This window comes from Somniosus microcephalus, chromosome 7, assembly GCF_052327205.1.
Source record: "Somniosus microcephalus isolate GS21.2 chromosome 7, FLI_Smic_1.0, whole genome shotgun sequence".
Taxonomy (NCBI): Eukaryota; Metazoa; Chordata; class Chondrichthyes; order Squaliformes; family Somniosidae; genus Somniosus; species Somniosus microcephalus.
In genome coordinates this window covers 133241012-133260117 of record NC_140993.1, presented here as the reverse complement: position 1 = coordinate 133260117, position 19106 = coordinate 133241012, and the positions used below count along the sequence as shown (strand labels likewise).

Sequence of the window (19106 nt, the reverse complement as noted above, 5' to 3'; positions counted from 1 at the left end):
TTTCCAGTATTGTATTCCATCTGCCAAATCTCTGCCCACTTACTTAGCCTGTCTATGTCCCCTTGCAGGTTTTTTCTGTCCTCCTCACTCACTACTTTCCCTCCCATCTTAGTATCATCTGCAAACTTTGATATGTTACACACGGGCCCTCCTCCAAATCGTTAATATAGATTGTAAAGAGTTGGGGACCCAGCACTGACCCCTGCGGAACACCACTAGTTACTGATTGCCAGTCTGAGAATGAACCATTTATCCCAACTCTCTGCCTTCTGTTAGATAGCCAATCCTCTATCCATGCCAGAATATTACCCCCAATCCCGTGATTTTTTTTATCTTAAGCAATAATCTTTTGTGTGGCACCTTGTCAAATGCCTTTTGGAAGCCTAAATACACTACGTCCACTGGCTCCCCTTTATCCACCCTATATGTTACTTCCTCAAAGAACTCCAGGAAATTTGTCAAACATGACTTCCCCTTCATAAAACCATGCTGACTTTGTCCTATTTAATTATGATTATCCAAATGTCCTGTTACTGTCTCCTTAATAATGGACTCCAAAATTTTACCTACCACAGATGTTAGGCTAACCGGTCTATAGTTTCCAGCCTTCTGTCTACTGCCCTTTTTAAATAAGGGTGTTACATTAGCAGTTTTCTAGTCTGCCGGGACCTTTGCTGAGTCCAGGGAGTTTTGGAAAATTATTACTAATGCATCCACAATCCCTACCGCTACTTCCCTCAAGACCTTAGGATGTAAGCCATCAGGTCCAGGTGATTTATCCGCCTTGAGTCCCATTATTTTACCGAGTACCACTTCCTTAGTGATTTTGATCGTGTTTAGCTCCTCCACCCCCCCCCCCCCCCCTATAGCCCCCTGTTTGTCCAGTGTTGGGATATTCTTAGCGTCCTCTACTGTAAAGACTGATACAAAATATTCATTCAGTGTTTTTGCCATCTCCATATTTCCCACCATTAATTTCCCGGTCTCATCCTCTAAGGGACCAACATTTACTTTAGCCACCCTTTTTCTTTTTATATAACTATAAAAACTCTTACTATCTGTTTTTATATTTTTTGCTAATTTACTTTCATAATCTATCTTCCCTTTCTTAATCAATCTTTTCGTTATTTTTTGCTGTCTTTTAAAGTTTTCCCAATCCTCTATCCTCCCACTAGATTTGGCTACCTTATATGCCCTTGTTTTTAGTCGAATACTATCCTTAATTTCTTTACTTAGTCACGGATGACTGTCTTTTCTTTTACACCCTTTTCTTCTCAGTGGAATATAGTTTTTTTACAACTTCCAAAAAATAAAGTCTACCATTTCCTTATTACGTTATAGTCTTGCCTGCACTTCCCTTTAATGGACCCGCATTCCCCTTTACCATTCTCTCAATATATTTATAGAAACTTTTACTGTTGTGCATTGATATCCTTTGCAAGTTTTTATTCATGTTCCCATTTTGCACCGCTTATTACTTTGAATCCCTTTGTTGCTTTTTATAGCTCTCCAATCTGCTGGATTTCTACTTTTCCTTGCATTTGTGAAAGCTTTTTCTTTTAGCTTGATAGCTCATTTGTTGACCCTGGTTGCTTAACTATAGAAGTGGAGCCTTTGCCTTTTAGGGGTATGTACTGGTTTTGTATCATACCAAATACTACTTTGAATACTTCCCATTATGTCTTTAGGTTTACTCATTGACAGTTCAGCCCAGTTTACTGTGGTCAATTTGTTACTCATCCCTTCAAGGTTTTCCTTACTTTGTGACTCATGTTTCCCCACTCAAACTTGATATCTAACTCAATCATATTGTGGTCACTATTTGTAAGATGTTTGCTTACTGTCAGATTGTTAACTAATTCTGGTTCGTTACTCATCACTAAATCCAGAATGGCTTGTTCCCTTATCAGTTCTTAAACCTTTTTTAAAATTCTTGAATTTCATGCAGATTTGCCATTCTACTATCTTCGTAGATGGCCTTATTTAATAGAAGTTGCCAGTGTTTAGAGGCATGATAGTGTAGTGATTATGTTACTAGACTAGTAATCCAGAGGTCTGGAGCAATAATCCAAAGAACATGAAGTCAATTCCTACCATGGTAGTTTGAGGATTTGAATTCAGTTTACAATATCTAGAAATAAGCCTGGTATCAGTAAAGTGACCACGAAGTTGACTGATTGTGGTAAAAACCCAACTGGTTCACTAATGTTCTTCAAGGAAGGAAACCTGCTGTCCTTGCCCAGTCTGGCCTATGTGACTCCAGTCCCACAAAAACAAGGGTGACTCTTAACTTCCCTCTAGCCAAACCAGCTATTCTGTTGTATCAAACTGCTACTGAGCACTGCCGATTCCAAAAAAAAAAAAGATCCACCATCACCTTTTCAGGGCAACTAGGGATGGGCAATAAATGCCAGCCTTGGAAATGACGTCCACATCCTGAGAATGAATTTAATTTTTTTTTTAATGTAATGGCAGAGCAGTTTTTGCAGTCTTGTCACTCCTGCAGCCACCAGTAGTCTACAAACTTTAAAAATTAAAAAAAAACTATTCTACCTCTAATGACATTTAAACGATCAGAGTTGTATAAAAGTAGTCATCTCCTGTGGCATTGCGCACAGCTCTGATCTTTTGTACAGCTGCCTCTGTCAATCTTGTGCATTTTTTTAAAGATAAACACTCTATACATTTGACCTCAATATTTGTGCTCTTGTTTTTCAAAATTATTTGAAGAAACTTTACTGAGTAGAAAGTGCTAGAAGTTAAAGAAAAATATTCCCATCAGTATAGCTGACTGGTACTAATGCAATCGGGGAAAATTGGAGGGATTGCTCAAACTTTACAAAATAAATTCAGCTCAGTCATAGTTTGAGCAAAAATATTAAGTCCAAGCCCAGGCTTTTGGATGAGGTGGAGGTCTTTGAGTAAGAACTTTAATGAAAGCATTAAAAGATTGACAAATTTAATTATATGAAGTACTGTTTTGATTTTTAAATTATTTGAAATTTCAGTAACTGAAAGGGGGGAGGGGGAGGGGAGAGCGTTGGGAAGAGGTTGGCTGAGGAATTCAGAAAGCAGTTTTGAATGATTTGTGGCAGATCAGCAGGTGATGCACTCTCTCTCAAAATAGCTGCTTTTATACCTCCTTTTTAACATTGAAAAGACCTATGACCACACCACCAACTGGTGTAACAGGTGAGTTTTCAATGAAAAGTGCACCTCACATACCAAATCTAAGGTATAATAAAATCTTCACGTAATGAAGTTCAGAAATATATTGCTTATTGCACTATAAAATGCTAGCATACACAAGTTTATAGTTGCTGTAACTAGAAGCATATTAAGATTAACATTGTAACTTTATCCCTTTCCAAGGTGAGGGACTCAAAAGTGGAGGAGCTGATGGCTGCAGTGAGTAAATACCAAAGTCAACCTGCTCTTGTTGCTTCAAATTCTGAATCTATAACTGGACTGCTGGAGGAGTTGGCATGGTTCAAGGAGGAAATTTTAAAAACACAATCTCGGCTGCAGAGTCTTCAACTAGAAGTTGTTGTAAACGAAAATGGTAAGGGGCACACTTATTTGATCTGGAACACTTTTTTTTGTGCCATGTAGAGCAATATATAATGTTATACAAAACCTAGTTGTATCTTTTGTTGTTAATGGCCAAATTTGACTAATCTACCCTTTAGGGCAAAATATAAGAACAAAAGAATTAGAAGCAGGAGTAGGCCATATGGCCCCCCTCGAGAATGCTCCACCATTCAATAAGGTCATGGCTGATCTTCAACCTCAACTCCACTTTCCTGCCCAATCCCCATATCCCTTGATTCCCCATGAGTTCAAAAATCTATCTATCTCTGCCTTGAATATATTCAGTGACTCAGCTTCCACAGCCCTTTGGGGTAGAGAATTCCAAAGATTCACAACCCTTTGGGTGAAGAAATTCCGCCTCATCTCGGTCTTAAATGGCCGACCCCTTAACCTAGACTCTTCCCCCTAGTTCTAGACTCTCCAGCCAGGAGAAATAACCTCTCAGTATCTATCCTGTCAATCTCCCTCAGAATCTTGTGTTTCAATGAGATCACCTCTCATTCTTCTGAATTCCAGAGAGTATAGACCCAATCTACTCCCATCTCTCCTTATAGGACAACCCTCTCGTCCCAGGAATCAATCTAGTGAACCTTTGTTGCACTGCCTCTAAGGCAAGTATGTCCTTCCTCAGATAAAGAGACTAAAACTGTGCACAGTACTCCAGGTGTGGTCTCACTAAAGCCCTGTACAATTGTAGTAAGACTTCCTTACTCTTGTACTACAATCTCCTTGCAATAAAGGCCAACATGCCATTTGCCTTCCTAATTGCTTGCTGTACCTGCATGCTAACTTTGTCTTTCCTGTATGAGGACCCTTAAATTTTTATATTGTTTTATTAAATGCACTGTGTACACATGACATTCCAGAGTTATTTTTCTTACCTTCTGTTTTCTTTTCTGTGGTGCTTTTCTCTTCCTTTCTGTTTCTACATTCCTCCCTTGATCACCACCAAAAACAAATTATCTGGTCATTCAGTCACTTGCTGTGTGTGCAATTAGTTGCTGTGTTTGTCTATCGAACAGTGACTATATTTCAAAAGTAATTCATTGTTTGTAAAATACTTTGGGATGCCTTGACCTGATAAGGTGCTAAATAAACGCAAGTTCATTTGTTTTTCCAAAGTGTCAACACCATATAGGAGATGCTGATTGAATGCTAGGCTTTAAGCAGAGCAAAAGAATGGTGTTTTATCATACAAGACTTCTGAAAACCCATTTGTGGTTCTTTTAGGTTTTATATCTAATTTTAAATTTTCATGACTGAATTGAGAATGAAGGTTTAGTTTAAGGTATGCTATGACTGAACATGAAGGCAAAAATCCTCTTTAGACCAGTCACATCTTATTTCATATTATAATCTTGTACTTCTGTAAATTCTTTACTTTTTGGTAAATCAGTTTAATTCCATGTACTTCATGGGCATATTTGCATTACTTATTATAAAGTATGTAATGGCAGGTATTGTAAATTTGTATACTAGTTACACAATTTCCTTTTTCACACAAACCAAATTTTGAAGTTACTGTTCTGGGGGAAAAAATGCCTTTGCACTTATGGCACCTATGTTTTAGTATTTACAAAAAGGGTGCATAAATAATCCAGAAAACTATTGGCCTCAACAGTAGTGGGTGAACTGCTAAAGACTTTAATTGATAGAACACCTTATTTAATTTCAAAATGCTTCATGTACAGTGAATTATATTGCCATGGCAGTCATTTTGCACATGATCCCACACAGACAATATTAAGGGATAGTAGTGAGCACTTAGTAAGGCGAGGGGGAGATGGCCAACACTTTTTTAAAGTTTGCTGAATATATGGGCAAAGGGAATGCAGTAGTTGTGATTTTATATTTACACTTTCAAAAGTGTCAAGATATTTGCTGAGAAGATTTAAGGTGATTGGTAGTTAAGATGCAGCATGGATAGAGCGGTTAAAAGACATGAGTAGGAATAAATGGATATTTCTTGATAAGATGTGGAGTGCCCCAGGGAGCACTTCTCCATATGGAGAAAGAGGGAATTGTATCAAAATTTACTGGCCGTGTCAAATTAGGGACATGGAAAACTGAGAAGATTGCATGAGACCACGGAAGGACATAAAAGTTAGGAGAGTGGACAAATATTTGACAAATGTATGTTCAGGTGAAGTATATTTTGCAGGAAAGGAATAGAGAATGGAAATGTACCCTGGACAGTAAAATGGAGAGATCTAGGGGTATAAATATAAATCTTTTTTAAAAGCCGGATTGCTGTTGGTAAAAGCCATAAAAAGGATAAATGGATTTGGGAGCACTGATTTCAAAAGCAAGGCGGTGATGATGATCCTGTAAAAGACATTGGTTACTGTGTGCAGTTTTGGCAACCCATTATGGAAAGGATATTTGAGCCATGGAAAATGGTTTACTAAGATGATGCCAAGGATGAGAAGATCTAGTTATGGTATTTACTAGGACGGTATTCAATGGAGCAGAAGGGATCTTGTAGAAATGTTCAATATTGTGATTAATTTCACTGCTTGGTGAATCTCGAGGCACAATTTTTTAGGATTTGTACTGGAATCCTAAATTGTGAGGTTTAAAGGATTTTTTTCAGGATTATTAGAATATGGAACATTTTCACAGGTGGCTATATTTAAAAGGGAAATAACAACAGAAAATGCTGGAAAAACTCAGCAAGTCAGGCAACATCCGTGGAGAGAAATTTGAGTTGACGTTTGTCCGATCGCAGCCCTGCCTTCGATCTAGTTCCTTTTCTCTCCAGTTTTGAAGAAGGGTCAAACCCGAAACGTCAACTCAAATTTCTCTCCACGGATGTTGCCTGACTTGCTGAGTTTTTCCAGCATTTTCTGTTGTTATTTCGGATTTCCAACATCTGCAGTATTTTGCTATCATATTTAAAAGGGACTTTGACATCAGGAGGAAAAAAAAGTTAAGGTTGCAGAGAGAGACCAGGAATCGGATGGCTGTGATGGGAACGTTAGCACCAGTATAGGCATTGTGGATCAAATGGCCTCCTTCTGTACTGAAATTTGTATTAAGGAATTTTCTTCTTCTTTGAAATTTGTAAGATTTCAAAAAGCTGTAAACTGATGGTACATGAGTTAGTTGTGCATGTTTCCCTGTTTTATGTTCTGGAAAATTGGAACTTTAGTAAGATGTAATGCAAGTTCCTATGATACCAGAATGTCAATGCAACAATCATCCAGTCGTCTTTTATAATTTTAGATATTAAATGATTCCGTTGCTAGAGCCCACAATATTTGTAGTTATATTTAAGTGAAACCCTCAAATTAACTGTACAGCAGTCTATTCAGTCAATCCGAACTTGATCTCTTCTAACCTAACCTATCAACTGGGAAGATTTAAATTACTTCTGAATGTTTTATGCTCCATATGTATTGGGAGCTGGGTATTAGAGACTTGTAAAATGTCTATTTGTGTCCTTTTGCACTTTGTTTTCACTTATCATCCTTCTGTTCTCTATTTCTGAGTATACATTTATAATTAGAGATTTTAGTCAAAAATGATTATGCAAGAAAGAACTAAAAGAGCATTTTCTCCACAGAGTTAAACAGATATAAAGAATTATATAAGAGTAAAGTCATATCTGAAGAACAGTCTGTGAAACTGCTTGAAGAAAAGGATCAGGTATTATGTACTATCTCAATGAATGCTTCTAATTCAATTTGCTAAAATCATATGTCATGGTATTAAGGGCTAAGGTCCATAACGTTAGCTTCTCAAAAGCATCATCTAACTAGACACTAATATTTTATCTGATCGCAATGTTTCTCTGATCATATATTTTAGTTAAACTTTTAAACAAACAAATATAGACAACACATATGAATTTTAAACTGCTATTCATTAACTCTTCTGGTATTAGGTGACCAAGTCCATGACTAGGGAGATGAAGGAGATTTGTACAGCTCTGCAGGTGGCAGAGAAAAATTATCAAGAATGTAACGAAGAATTGAAGAAACTTAATTGGACTATAACAAAGCAGGTATACTTTTTAATATAAGCACTTTTATTCCCTGTTTATTAAACTGCACATGGAATCTTGACATAACTGTATTTAGTTGTATTACCAAAATGAGTTGTAATTTTTACCTGTGTAATTAGATGTAGACCACACTTAAAATGTGCAGTGTATTTATAATTAAAAAAAGCATGCTTTGGGTTTTCCTGGAAAGTAACTAATGTGGAAAAACTTAATTGAATTTATTATATGGTGAAGATTGAGGGGTAGAATGAAGTAACGGAAAGGGTTGATCAGAGCAGTGTGGTTGATGTGTATATGGACTTTCAAAAGCCATTTGATAAAGTACCACATAATAGACTTGTTAACAAAATTAAAGACCATGGGATTAAAGAGATGGTGGGAGCATGGATACAAAATTGGCTAAGGGGCAGAACAGCTGTTTTTCAGACTGGAGGGAAGTATACAGTGGTGTTCCCCAGCGGTCGGTGTTCGGACCACTGCTCTTTCTGATGTATATTAATGATCTGGACTTGGGTCAACAGGACATAATTTCAAAACTTGCAGATGACCCGAAACTTGGAAATGTAGTAAACAATGTGGGGGATAGTAACAGACTAGTGAAATGGGCAGACACATGGCAGATGAAATTTAAGAGAAGTGTGAAGTGATGCAATTTGGTAGGAAGAATGAGGCGAGGCAATATAAAATAAATGGTACAATTTTAAAGGTGGTGCAGGAACAGAAAAGTGCGTGTAGTTCAAATTTAGGAAGAATGTCAAGGCCTTGGAGGGTGCAGAAGAGATTTACTAGAATGGTATCAGGGATGAAGGACTTCAGTTATGTGGAGAGACTGGAGTAGCTGCTGTTGTTTTCAAAGCAGAGAAGGTTAAGAGGAGTTGATCGAGCAAATAAGGAGAAACTTTCCAGTGGCAGAGGGTCAGTAACGAGAGGACACAAATTCAAGGTGATTAGCAAAAGAGTGCCAATGTGCAAAAACCTTTTTTCCTATGCAGCGAGTTACGATCTGGAATGCTCTGCCTCAGGGGTGGTGGAAGCAGATTCAAAAGTAGCTTTTAAGAGGGAATTGGATAAATACTTGGAAGGGGAAAAAATTATCGGGCTATGGGGAAAGAGCAAGGGAGAGGGTCTCTACCAAGGAACTGGCACAGGGACGATGGGCTGAATGGCCTCCTCTGTGCCATATTATACTATGATACAATGAATGATTAAACATAATGTAGATGCAACCAGGTTATTTAACTTGATCAGAGGATATAAGTGTAAAATCATTGAGCTCCAACTGAGATTAGAATCCTTTTTTCCAGAAAGTAAATATTGCATTAAAATGATCTAATTTAAAAATAGAATCTAGGGTGATGGAGTATGGGGTACAGTGTTTGAGAATTAATCTGCTGCTGAGACTATGAAAATGTAATTTTCCAGACTGCAGGTGGTCAGGGCAGCAGAATGTAAATTATGTTTAGATACGTGAAGCTCCACTAGATCCCCTGCACTGGATGTGCGCTCAGGGAAATTTCAACTGTATCCAATGGGGATAGTGCAGTTGATAGGTAATTTGTGTGTAGTCTCTGAATGCAACACAATTAGACCATTCAGTCCCTGCTTATTGGCTTACTTCCCAAGATTTCTGTACTTTGTAGATAAAAATGGTCAATTTTGTTCCACAGTTCATAATTTAAACAAAACTCTCTAACTTCATGCTTTCTTTTTCTAAAATGTGCTGTCTATAGGTGAAATGCTGATACATGGGTTGGCTACTTTTAGTATTTCAAACTAGTTCATAAAAATATAAAATACCAGCCCCCCCAGGCAATTATTTTAGGGAATCATTCTATACAATAGATCTGAATAAATTGCACACAGTAAATTTTGAGTCCTGTGTGAATTCTGCATTATTCTAGAACTGTTATGGTACTAAAGAGTTTCACAAAACCAAACTTATTTTGAATAATACTTCCTAAAATTCCCTTTTTTATTCTGTTCCACCTCACCACCTTCTTCTAAGGAGAAAATGCTTAAGGATGTTGAAGAAGAACATGTTGGCCAAATCAATCAACTACAAGATAAGGTGTTGAAACTCCAGGAAGAGCTTGCTCTCTCTACAAAGCTATCTAATGCTGAAAGACCACCACAAATGAAAAAAAGGCTGTTTGCAAATTTAACTGGATCCAAACTGGCAGTTGGCTCACCTTCAAAAACAAGTTTCTTTAAATCCAGGGAGCTGACTCCCCGACTGAAAGTTAAAAAGAACGCAGTGTCTGGAAAACTGCCATCACCACCAAGTAAAGCTAATGAATAATTCATTGTTAATTCATGTTGGGTCTAATTATACATGTCATTTAATGCTTAAACATAGTCTTGTTTTTTGAAATGTAAGCAAATAAAAGTTGAACTTTTTAAAAATAAATTAACAACCACTAGCTTTTAGTATTTTTATAGTGACTCCTAATAGTGCAGCATACCGCAATACTACTGTAGGCAGTGAGGGCTAGAAGCTTAAAGAAGGTCAGTTAAGGACAACCAGAGCACTTAATAATAAGGAAATAGAAAAGTGGGCTATAGAGAACAAGATGAATTCAGGGAAATGTTTACTAGTAGATGGATGCTTCAAGATCAAATAAACCCTTTGTAACGCAAGATTACTCGTTAAATGTTGGCCATGGGCCACAATCTCGAGCAGTGGTTTGATCAAGCACAGCTCTTGTAAACCTTTTTGAAGGAGGCTGAAATCAGGGTTGCCAATATTAAATAAATCTTTGGATATGCACAACTCACAGAAAATGTTATATATAAGTGTTGACTGGTGCCAAAAACATTGACATGGTTATAAGTGGAAAGCTGCATCAGACTTGTCACGGGGGACAGCCTGTCTGTACTTTATTCCTGGTTGGCTGTCCTATTACTGCTAATGTCTGTTTGGAGTAACTGCTATTCAGTTATGAGTCATGTCACTTATTTAAAAAATCACCTGGAGGAGATGGGCTTACATAAGGGAGGTAGGTATTAGCTGAAATATAAAAGCTCTGCCAATAAGGTTTGGTGTTTAGGATATTAAAAAGAAAATAAAAAAACATTATCCACTATACCATCATTAACATTTTAATAATGAAAAAGGACTACTGTATCAGCTATTTTCAGTCGCTAAAAATCTGTGGGGAATGGTGATCATTGCTTCTCGTATTTGAGCCCTGTCTTCCTAACTTCCCAGCAATGTGACGGGCAGTTAAAATGTGGTTATCATTTTCATCACCTTTAAATAGAGCTAATAATTCACCCTTCAGAATGTATTCTTTGTGTGCACTTACTTTCTCTTGCTGGAGGGTAAAAGAAGATTGTTGTAAGGTAGGGCTATCCCAGGATTCATCGTGCCAGTGAAAGTCCTTTTATTAAAGCTATATAGGCACTCTCCAGAGAGAACAAGGAAAAAAAAAACACAGGTGAACCAGCCATATCAAAACTGTGGCCATAGTATTTATTAACTACAGGCTGCAGATCACCAACTCGCCAAGCTTACTTTAGCAGCACCTCCTGCCCCCACAACCTGTAGCACCAAGGAGGACAAGAGCAACAAAGTCATGTGTGGTAAACCACTGTTTGTATTCCTGTTTGTCCTGTTTGTATTCCACTGTGTACATGCCTGGACATGCCTCGGCTGACTCCTCCCACAGGTCCTAGTATAAAGGTGACTGCTCCCCAGCCCTTGTATCCTGGACCGGTCGACCACTCGAGGCAGACCTCCATTCTGTTGTTAATAAAAGCCTTTGGTTACTCTTCTAACTCTCAGTCTTTTATGAGTAATTGATAGCACATCAATTTTATTAACAACATTTTTATAATGGAGAAGATCCTCACACCAGCATGCCTGGACTTAGATCATCGGGAGGCGGACTCATCCACCAAGTTTACTCACTGGCTTAAGTGTTTCAAAAAATTCCTGACCGCCTCCGAAGCAATCAAATCGGACGAGGACAAACTGGATGTCCTGACCTCCAAAGTGAACCACCGAGTGTACTCGGTCATCCAAGACGCGACCTCAATCAAGCTCCTCAAGGACCAGTACACGCGCCCAGTGAACGAAGTGTACGCCAGGCACCTCCTGGGGAGTCGTAAACAACAACCTGGGGAATCGACCGTGGAATACCTTCAGGCACTGTCTGTGCTTGGCCGGGCCTGTGGTTGTAAGGATGTAAAGGCCGCCGTGTACACAGAGGAACTTATCCGGGACGCTTTTGTAGCGGGCCACAGATCCAATTACACCCGACAGCGACTGTTGGAGCAGAGTAACCTCGACCTCAACAAGGCCTCTGAACTCGCACTATCGTTGGATGCAGCCTACCAGGGCATGGATGCCTACTCCTCTGCACCGTGGGCGCCGCGGGGAATGACAGCCTGGGACACGGTAGGACCGCCTCATAGCGCCGTGCCACCCCAGCCACACCCCAACAACGGCCCAACTACCGCAGCAGTGTCCCAAGGCCAGACAGCAGTGCCCCAAGGCCAGAAATGCTACTTCTGTGGCCAGGCAAAACACCCCAGAGCGTGCTGCCCGGCGAAAAACGCGATCTGCTCGGGCTGCGGGAAGAAGGGACACTACGCTAGCGTCTGCAGGGCCAAAGCCACCCCGAACCCCAGCAGCGCCACGTGTGGGCCATGCGGGCCGCCATCTTGGACCTCCCCGGCCATGTGCGAATCACCGGTACAGCAGCCATTTTGGACGCCTCCAGCCACATGGGGATCATGGACGCCGCCATCTTGGATGACAGCCGGGACGCAGCAGGCCCCCGACACCGCCTCATCTGATACCCGCAGCGACACACCGACCCCTACGCTGGCATCCGTTACACTGGACCAAGCGAGACCGCACCAACTGGCCAGTTCCACAATGGACATTAAGGTAAATGGTCACGATACAATCTGCCTTTTTGACTCTGGGAGCACGGAAAGCTTCATCCACCCCGACACGGTGCGGCGTTGCTCTCTCCCAGTCCTGCCTGCGCAACAGCGGATTTCTATGGCCTCCGAGTCCCAGTCGGCGGACATCGGCGGCTACTGCGTGGTGACACTCGTAGTAGACGGGACCGTGTACGATCATTTTAAACTTCTGGTCCTGCCTGACCTCTGCGCTGCCGTCCTGCTGGGGTTAGATTTTCAGTGCCACCTTAAAAGTGTTACGATGGCGTACGGTGGACCCCTACCCCCACTCACAGTCCGCAGCCAGCAGCTTCCAAACTGCCCGCCGCGCACCAGGTGCAACCTCTCCACACTCAGAGTCACCCCCCCGCAACTGTTTGCTAACCTCACCCCCGACTATAAGCCCATCGCCACAAAGAGCAGGCGATACAGTGCCGGGGACAGGGTTTTCATTAAAACCGAAGTGGAGCGGCTCCTGAAAGAAGGGATTATTGAGGGCAGCACCAGCCCCTGGCGAGCCCAGGTTGTGGTCGTTAAGACCGGCGAGAAGCAGCGCCTGGTCATCGACTACAGCCAGACAATAAATCGCTACACCCTGCTGGACGCCTACCCACTCCCCCGTATAGCTGATATGGTCAACCAGATCGCGCAGTACCGCGTCTTCTCGACCATTGACCTGAAATCCGCGTACCACCAGCTCCCCATCCGCCCTGAGGACCGCCAGTACACTGCCTTTGAGGCAAACGGCCGTCTTTATCACTTCCTTAGGGTTCCCTTTGGCGTCACCAACGGGGTCTCCGTCTTCCAAAGGGAGATGGACCGGATGGTAGATCAAAATGCGTTGCAGGCCACTTTCCCATATCTGGACAATGTGACCATCTGCGGCCGTGACTTGCAGGACCATGACGCAAACCTCGAAAAATTCCTCCGCACCGCCCAACTCCTAAACCTGACATATAACAAGGAGAAGTGCATATTCCGCACAAACCGCCTCGCCATCCTTGGCTGTGTTGTGGAACACGGAGTCATCGGCCCCGACCCCGACCGGATGCGTCCCCTTATGGAACTTCCACTGCCCCACTGCCTCAAGGCCCTGAAGAGGTGCCTAGGGTTTTTCTCCTATTACGCCCAGTGGGTCCCCTACTATGCGGACAAGGCCCGTCCGCTGATCAAGTCCACCTCTTTTCCCTTGACGGCAGAGGCACGCTTAGCCTTCCACCGTATCAAGGAGGACATTGCCAAAGCCACCATGCACGCAGTGGACGAACCCATCCCCTTCCAGGTGGAAAGCGACGCGTCTGACTTTGCCCTGGCCGCTACCCTCAATCAGGCGGGGAGACCCGTGGCCTTCTTTTCACGAACCCTCCAAGGCCCGGAGACCAGACACTCCGCTGTTGAGAAGGAGGCCCAGGCGATTGTGGAGGCTGTGCGTCATTGGAGGCACTACCTGGCCGGAAAACGATTTACCCTGCTCACTGACCAGCGTTCAGTTGCTTTTATGTTTAACAACAAGCAGAGGGGCAAAATCAAAAATGACAAGATCTTGAGGTGGAGAATCGAACTTTCCACCTACAACTACGAGATCTTGTACCGGCCCGGGAAGCTAAATGAACCCCCGGATGCGCTATCGCGTGGCACCTGCGCCAGCGCGCAGATCGATAGACTGCGGGCCCTCCACAATGACCTCTGCCACCCGGGGGTCACCAGGTTCTTCCACTTCATCAAGGCCCGCAACCTGCCTTACTCTATTGAGGAGGTCAGGACCATGACCAGGAACTGCCAAGTCTGCGCTGAGTGCAAACCGCACTTTTATAGACCAGACAGGGCCCACCTGATAAAAGCCACTCGCCCCTTCGAGCGCCTGAGCGTCGATTTTAAAGGGCCTCTCCCCTCCTCCGACCGCAATGTGTACTTCCTCAATATTATTGATGAGTACTCCAGTTTCCCGTTCGCCTTCCCCTGCCCGGACATGACCAGTGCCACGGTCATTAAATGTCTGAACAACCTCTTCACCCTGTTCGGCTTCCCCAGCTATATCCATAGCGACCGGGGCTCATCGTTTATGAGCGACGAACTCCGTCAGTACCTGCTAACTAGGGGTATTGCCACAAGCAGGACCACCAGTTACAACCCCCGGGGGAACGGACAGGTGGAAAGAGAAAATGCGACAGTTTGGAAGGCCGTCCTGCTAGCCTTAAAGTCTAGGGGCCTTCCAACCTCCCGCTGGCAGGATGTGCTCCCCGATGCGCTCCACTCTATTCGGTCACTGCTCTGCACTGCCACTAACGCCACCCCTCATGAGAAAATGTTTGTCTTCCCAAGGAAGTCCACATCGGGGACATCGCTACCGCCATGGCTGACGTCCCCAGGGCCGGTCCTACTGAGAAGACACGTGAGGACCCATAAAACGGACCCCCTGGTCGAGAGGGTCGACCTCCTCCACGCCAACCCCCAGTATGCTTACATCGCATACCCGGACGGGCGGGAGGACACAGTCTCCATAAGAGACCTTGCACCCTCGGGGGCCGCAGTAACCCACTACCCACTACCACCCCCCCCCACGATCCGATATCCAGCTCCAGCAGACGGCAGGCCTGGGCCCCGCGACCCGCTCGACATCTACGAGGACGACACGCCTGTGCCACAGCCTACGCTGGACTCGACGCCGGAAACTTCACTACCCCTGCCGTCGCCACGCAGATCACAGCGGCAGACAAGACCTCCGGAGAGACTCCAATACACTAACTTTTAATACACTTCACCCCGCCGGACTCAATTTTAAACAAGGGGTGAATGTGGTAAACCACTGTTTGTATTCCTGTTTGTCCTGTTTGTATTCCACTGTGTACATGCCTGGACATGCCTCGGCTGACTCCTCCCACAGGTCCTAGTATAAAGGTGACTGCTCCCCAGCCCTTGTATCCTGGACCGGTCGACCACTCGAGGCAGACCTCCATTCTGTTGTTAATAAAAGCCTTTGGTTACTCTTCTAACTCTCAGTCTTTTATGAGTAATTGATAGCGCATCATCATGTAATACCAACTCTGCAAGTCCCCTAATATCTGGACTTTGATATATTTCACCATTCCTCTGGCGTTGCTGGGTTGATATCCTGCCATTCCCTACCTAACACCTTTGTGGGAGCACCATCAGCCCAAGGACTGCAGCAGTTCAAGAATAAGGCCCATCACCTCTTCAGGGCATCTAAGAGTGAGCAATTGCCACATTTGAACAACTTTTGCAACTTAAACAAAATTGGGCATATGGGCTTTGCTGGAAAAGTCAGCCCATTCCTAGTTACTATGAAGGTGGTGGTTGGCTGCCTTATTGAATTGCTGCAGTCCATGTGGTGAAGGTGCTCTTTTGCAGTGGTTTGATGCAAGTGAGTAGCTTGCTAGGCCACTTCAGAGGGCTGTTCGAGTAGCCACATTGGTGTAGGACTGAAGTCACATATAGGCCAGACTGGGTGAAGGTGGCAGGTTTCCTTCCTTTAAAGGATATTGGTGAGCCAGTTGGGTTTTTTGCAACAATCTGATATATTTGTGGTCACTGATGCCAGCTTTTTAGTTCCAGATTTTTAAAACTGAATTCAAATTCTCAAGCTGCCATGGTGGGATTTGAACTCTCATTCTCTATTATTAGTCCAAGCCTCTGGATTATAGAATCGTAGAATGGGACAGCTAGGAAATCATGCCTGTGCTGCCTCTTTGGTAGAGCTATCCAATTTGTCCCACTTTTTCTCCCCCAGCCCTGTAATTTTTTTCCTTTCAAGTATTTATACAGTTCCCTTTTGAGAGTTACTATTGAATCTGCTTCCATCACCCTTTCAGGCAGTGCATTCCAGATCACAACGTGCTGCATGAAAGAATGTTTTCTCATGTCACCTCTGGTTCTTTTGCCAATCACCTCAAATCTGTGTCCCCTGGTTATTGACCCATCTGCCATTGGAAAATGTTTCTCCAGCTGAGGCCTAACCAGTGTTTTGTAAGGTTAGCACAACTTACTTGCTTTTGCACTCTATGCCTCAACTAAAAGCCATGGATCCCATATGCTTTTTTTAATAGCCTTCTCAACTTATCCTGTCACTTTCAAAGATTTGTGTACATAATGGACATTCTGGAGGGGGAGGGTGAACAGCCAGAGGTCGTGGTCCACATTGGTACCAACGACATAGGTAAAAAGAGGGATGAGGTCCTGCAGCAAGAATTTAGGGAGCTAGGGGCAAGATTAAGGAGCAGGACCTCGAAGGTTGTAATCTCTGGATTACTCCCGGTGCCACGTGCTAGTGAGTATAGGAATAGGAGGATAGAACAGATGAATGCGTGGCAAAAGGGATGGTGCAGGAGGGAGGGCTTTAGTTTCCTGGATCACTGGGTCTGCTTCTGGGAAAGGTGGGACTTGTACAAGTCGGACGGTTTACACCTGAACCAGAGTGGAACCAATATCCTTGCGGGGAGGTTTGCTAGCACTGCTGGGGGGGGTTTAAACTAATTCGGCAGGGTGATGGGATACAGAGTGGAGCTATAGTAGGGGGTGATGTACAGCCAAATAAGGAGGAAAAAACAAGTCAGCAGGGAAGGCAGAGCAAAGATGTGAAGGCAAAAGGGAATATGGCAGGGCTGGAAGGCATTTATTTTAATGCAAGGAGTCTTGCAAATAAGGTGGATGAACTGAAGTTGTTGTTGAACACATGGGAGTACGATATTGTTGCTATCACGGAGACATGGTTGAGGGAGGGTCAGGACTGGCAGCTAAATATTCCGGGGTATAGAATCTTCAGGCGAGACAGAGGGGGGCGTAAAAGGGGAGGGGGTGTTGCAATATTAATTAAGGAGTCTATTACTGCTGTAAGGAGGGATGATATATTAGCGGGTTCCTCTAATGAGGCCATATGGGTAGAACTTAAAAACAAAAAGGGGTCAAGCACCTTGCTGGGAGTGTACTATAGGCCCCCAAACAGTCAGGGGGAGATAGAGGAACAGATATGCAGGCAGATATCAGAAAAGTGTGAAAATAATAGGGTAGTAATAGTGGGGGATTTCAACTTCCCCAATATAAATTGGAATAGTCAGAGTGTGAAAGGCTTGGGGGGAGCAGAATTCTTAAAGTGCATCCAGGAAAGCTTTTTGAGCCAACATGTAGAAAGTCCTACAAGAGAGGGGGTGGTACTGGACCTAATTCTAGGGAATGTAGCCGGGCAGGTGGTGGAAGTGTCTGTAGGAGAGCATTTTGGCGATAGTGACCACAATTCGGTGAGATTTAAGGTGGTCATGGAAAAAGACAAAGACGGCCCGGAAATCAGGGTTCTAAATTGGGGGAAGGCCGATTTTAATAAGATAAGGCAGGATCTGGCAAAAGTGGACTGGGAGCAGCTACTTATAGGAAAATCCACATCAAAACAGTGGGAGGCTTTCAGAAGGGAAATAGAGTACAACACCAACATGTTCCTGTAAAGGTCAAGGGTGGGACCAACAAGCAAAGGGAACCTTGGATGACAAAGGATATACAAAAATGCATTAGAAATAAAAGGGGGGCTTTTGGCAGTTACAAAAGACAAAAGACGGTGGAAGCCCTCGAGGAGTATAAGAGGTGCAGGGGCATACTTAAAAAGGAAATTAGGAGGGCGAGGAGGGGCCATGAAATAACACTGGCGAGCAAAATAAAGGAAAATCCTAAGATGTTTTATAAGTATATTAAGGGCAAGAGGATAACCAGGGAAAGGGTAGGGCCCATTAGGGACCAAAGTGGCAAGCTGTGTGTAGAGCCAGATGAAGTAGGTGGGGTTTTAAATGAATTTTTTGCCTCAGTGTTCACTATGGAGAAAGACAATGTAGACATAGAAGTCGGGCCAGGGGACTGTGACATACTTGAACATATTAGCATCGAGAGGGAGGAGGTACTAGCGGTTTTAGCAGGCCAAAAAGTGGATAAATCCCCAGGCCCGGACGAGATGTATCCCAGGCTGTTGTGTGAGGCAAAGGAGGAGATTGCAGGGGCTCTGACACAAATTTTCAGAACCTCTCTGGCCACAGGGGATGTACCAGAGGACTGGAGAACAGCTAACGTAGTACCATTATTCAAGAAGGGTAGCAGGGATAAACCAGGGAATTACAGGCCAGTGAGCCTAACATCTGTGGTAGGGAAATTATTGGAAAAAATTCTGAGGGACAAAATTAGTCTCCACTTGGAGAGGCAAGGATTAATCGGGGATAGTCAGCATGGCTTTGTCAAGGGTAAATCATGTCTGACCAATCTGATTGAATTTTTCGAGGGGGTGACTAGGTGTGTGGATGAGGGAAATGCTGTGGATGTGGTTTACATGGACTTCAGTAAAGCTTTTGACAAGGTCCCGCACAGGAGACTGGTCAAGAAGGTAAGAGCCCATGGGATCCAGGGGGCCTTGGCGCGTTGGATCCTAAACTGGCTGAGTGGCAGGAGGCAGAGGGTGATGGTCGAAGGTTGCTTTTGTGACTGGAAGCCTGTGTCCAGTGGGGTACCTCAGGGATCGGTGCTGGGTCCCTTGCTGTTTGTGATCTACATTAATGATTTGGATGAGAATGTAAAGGGTATGATCAGTAAGTTCGCAGATGACACGAAA

At 43.4% G+C, this 19106-nt stretch overlaps 1 protein-coding gene across 2 annotated transcripts in view; it reads left to right on the top strand.

Moving 5' to 3' along the window:
• Window positions 1-10017, top strand: part of LOC147114896 (kinesin-like protein KIF20A) — a 71156-nt gene extending 61139 nt beyond the window's left edge. For both annotated transcript variants that reach the window (XM_085992967.1, XM_085992968.1), the window contains exons 16-19: window positions 3373-3562; window positions 7157-7239; window positions 7478-7597; window positions 9603-10017. In XM_085992967.1, coding sequence (XP_085849093.1) covers window positions 3373-3562; window positions 7157-7239; window positions 7478-7597; window positions 9603-9896 — 687 coding nt within the window. In that variant the 3' untranslated portion in view covers window positions 9897-10017. The remainder of the gene's footprint in view (window positions 1-3372; window positions 3563-7156; window positions 7240-7477; window positions 7598-9602) is intronic.
• Window positions 10018-19106: the final 9089 nt, after the last annotated feature.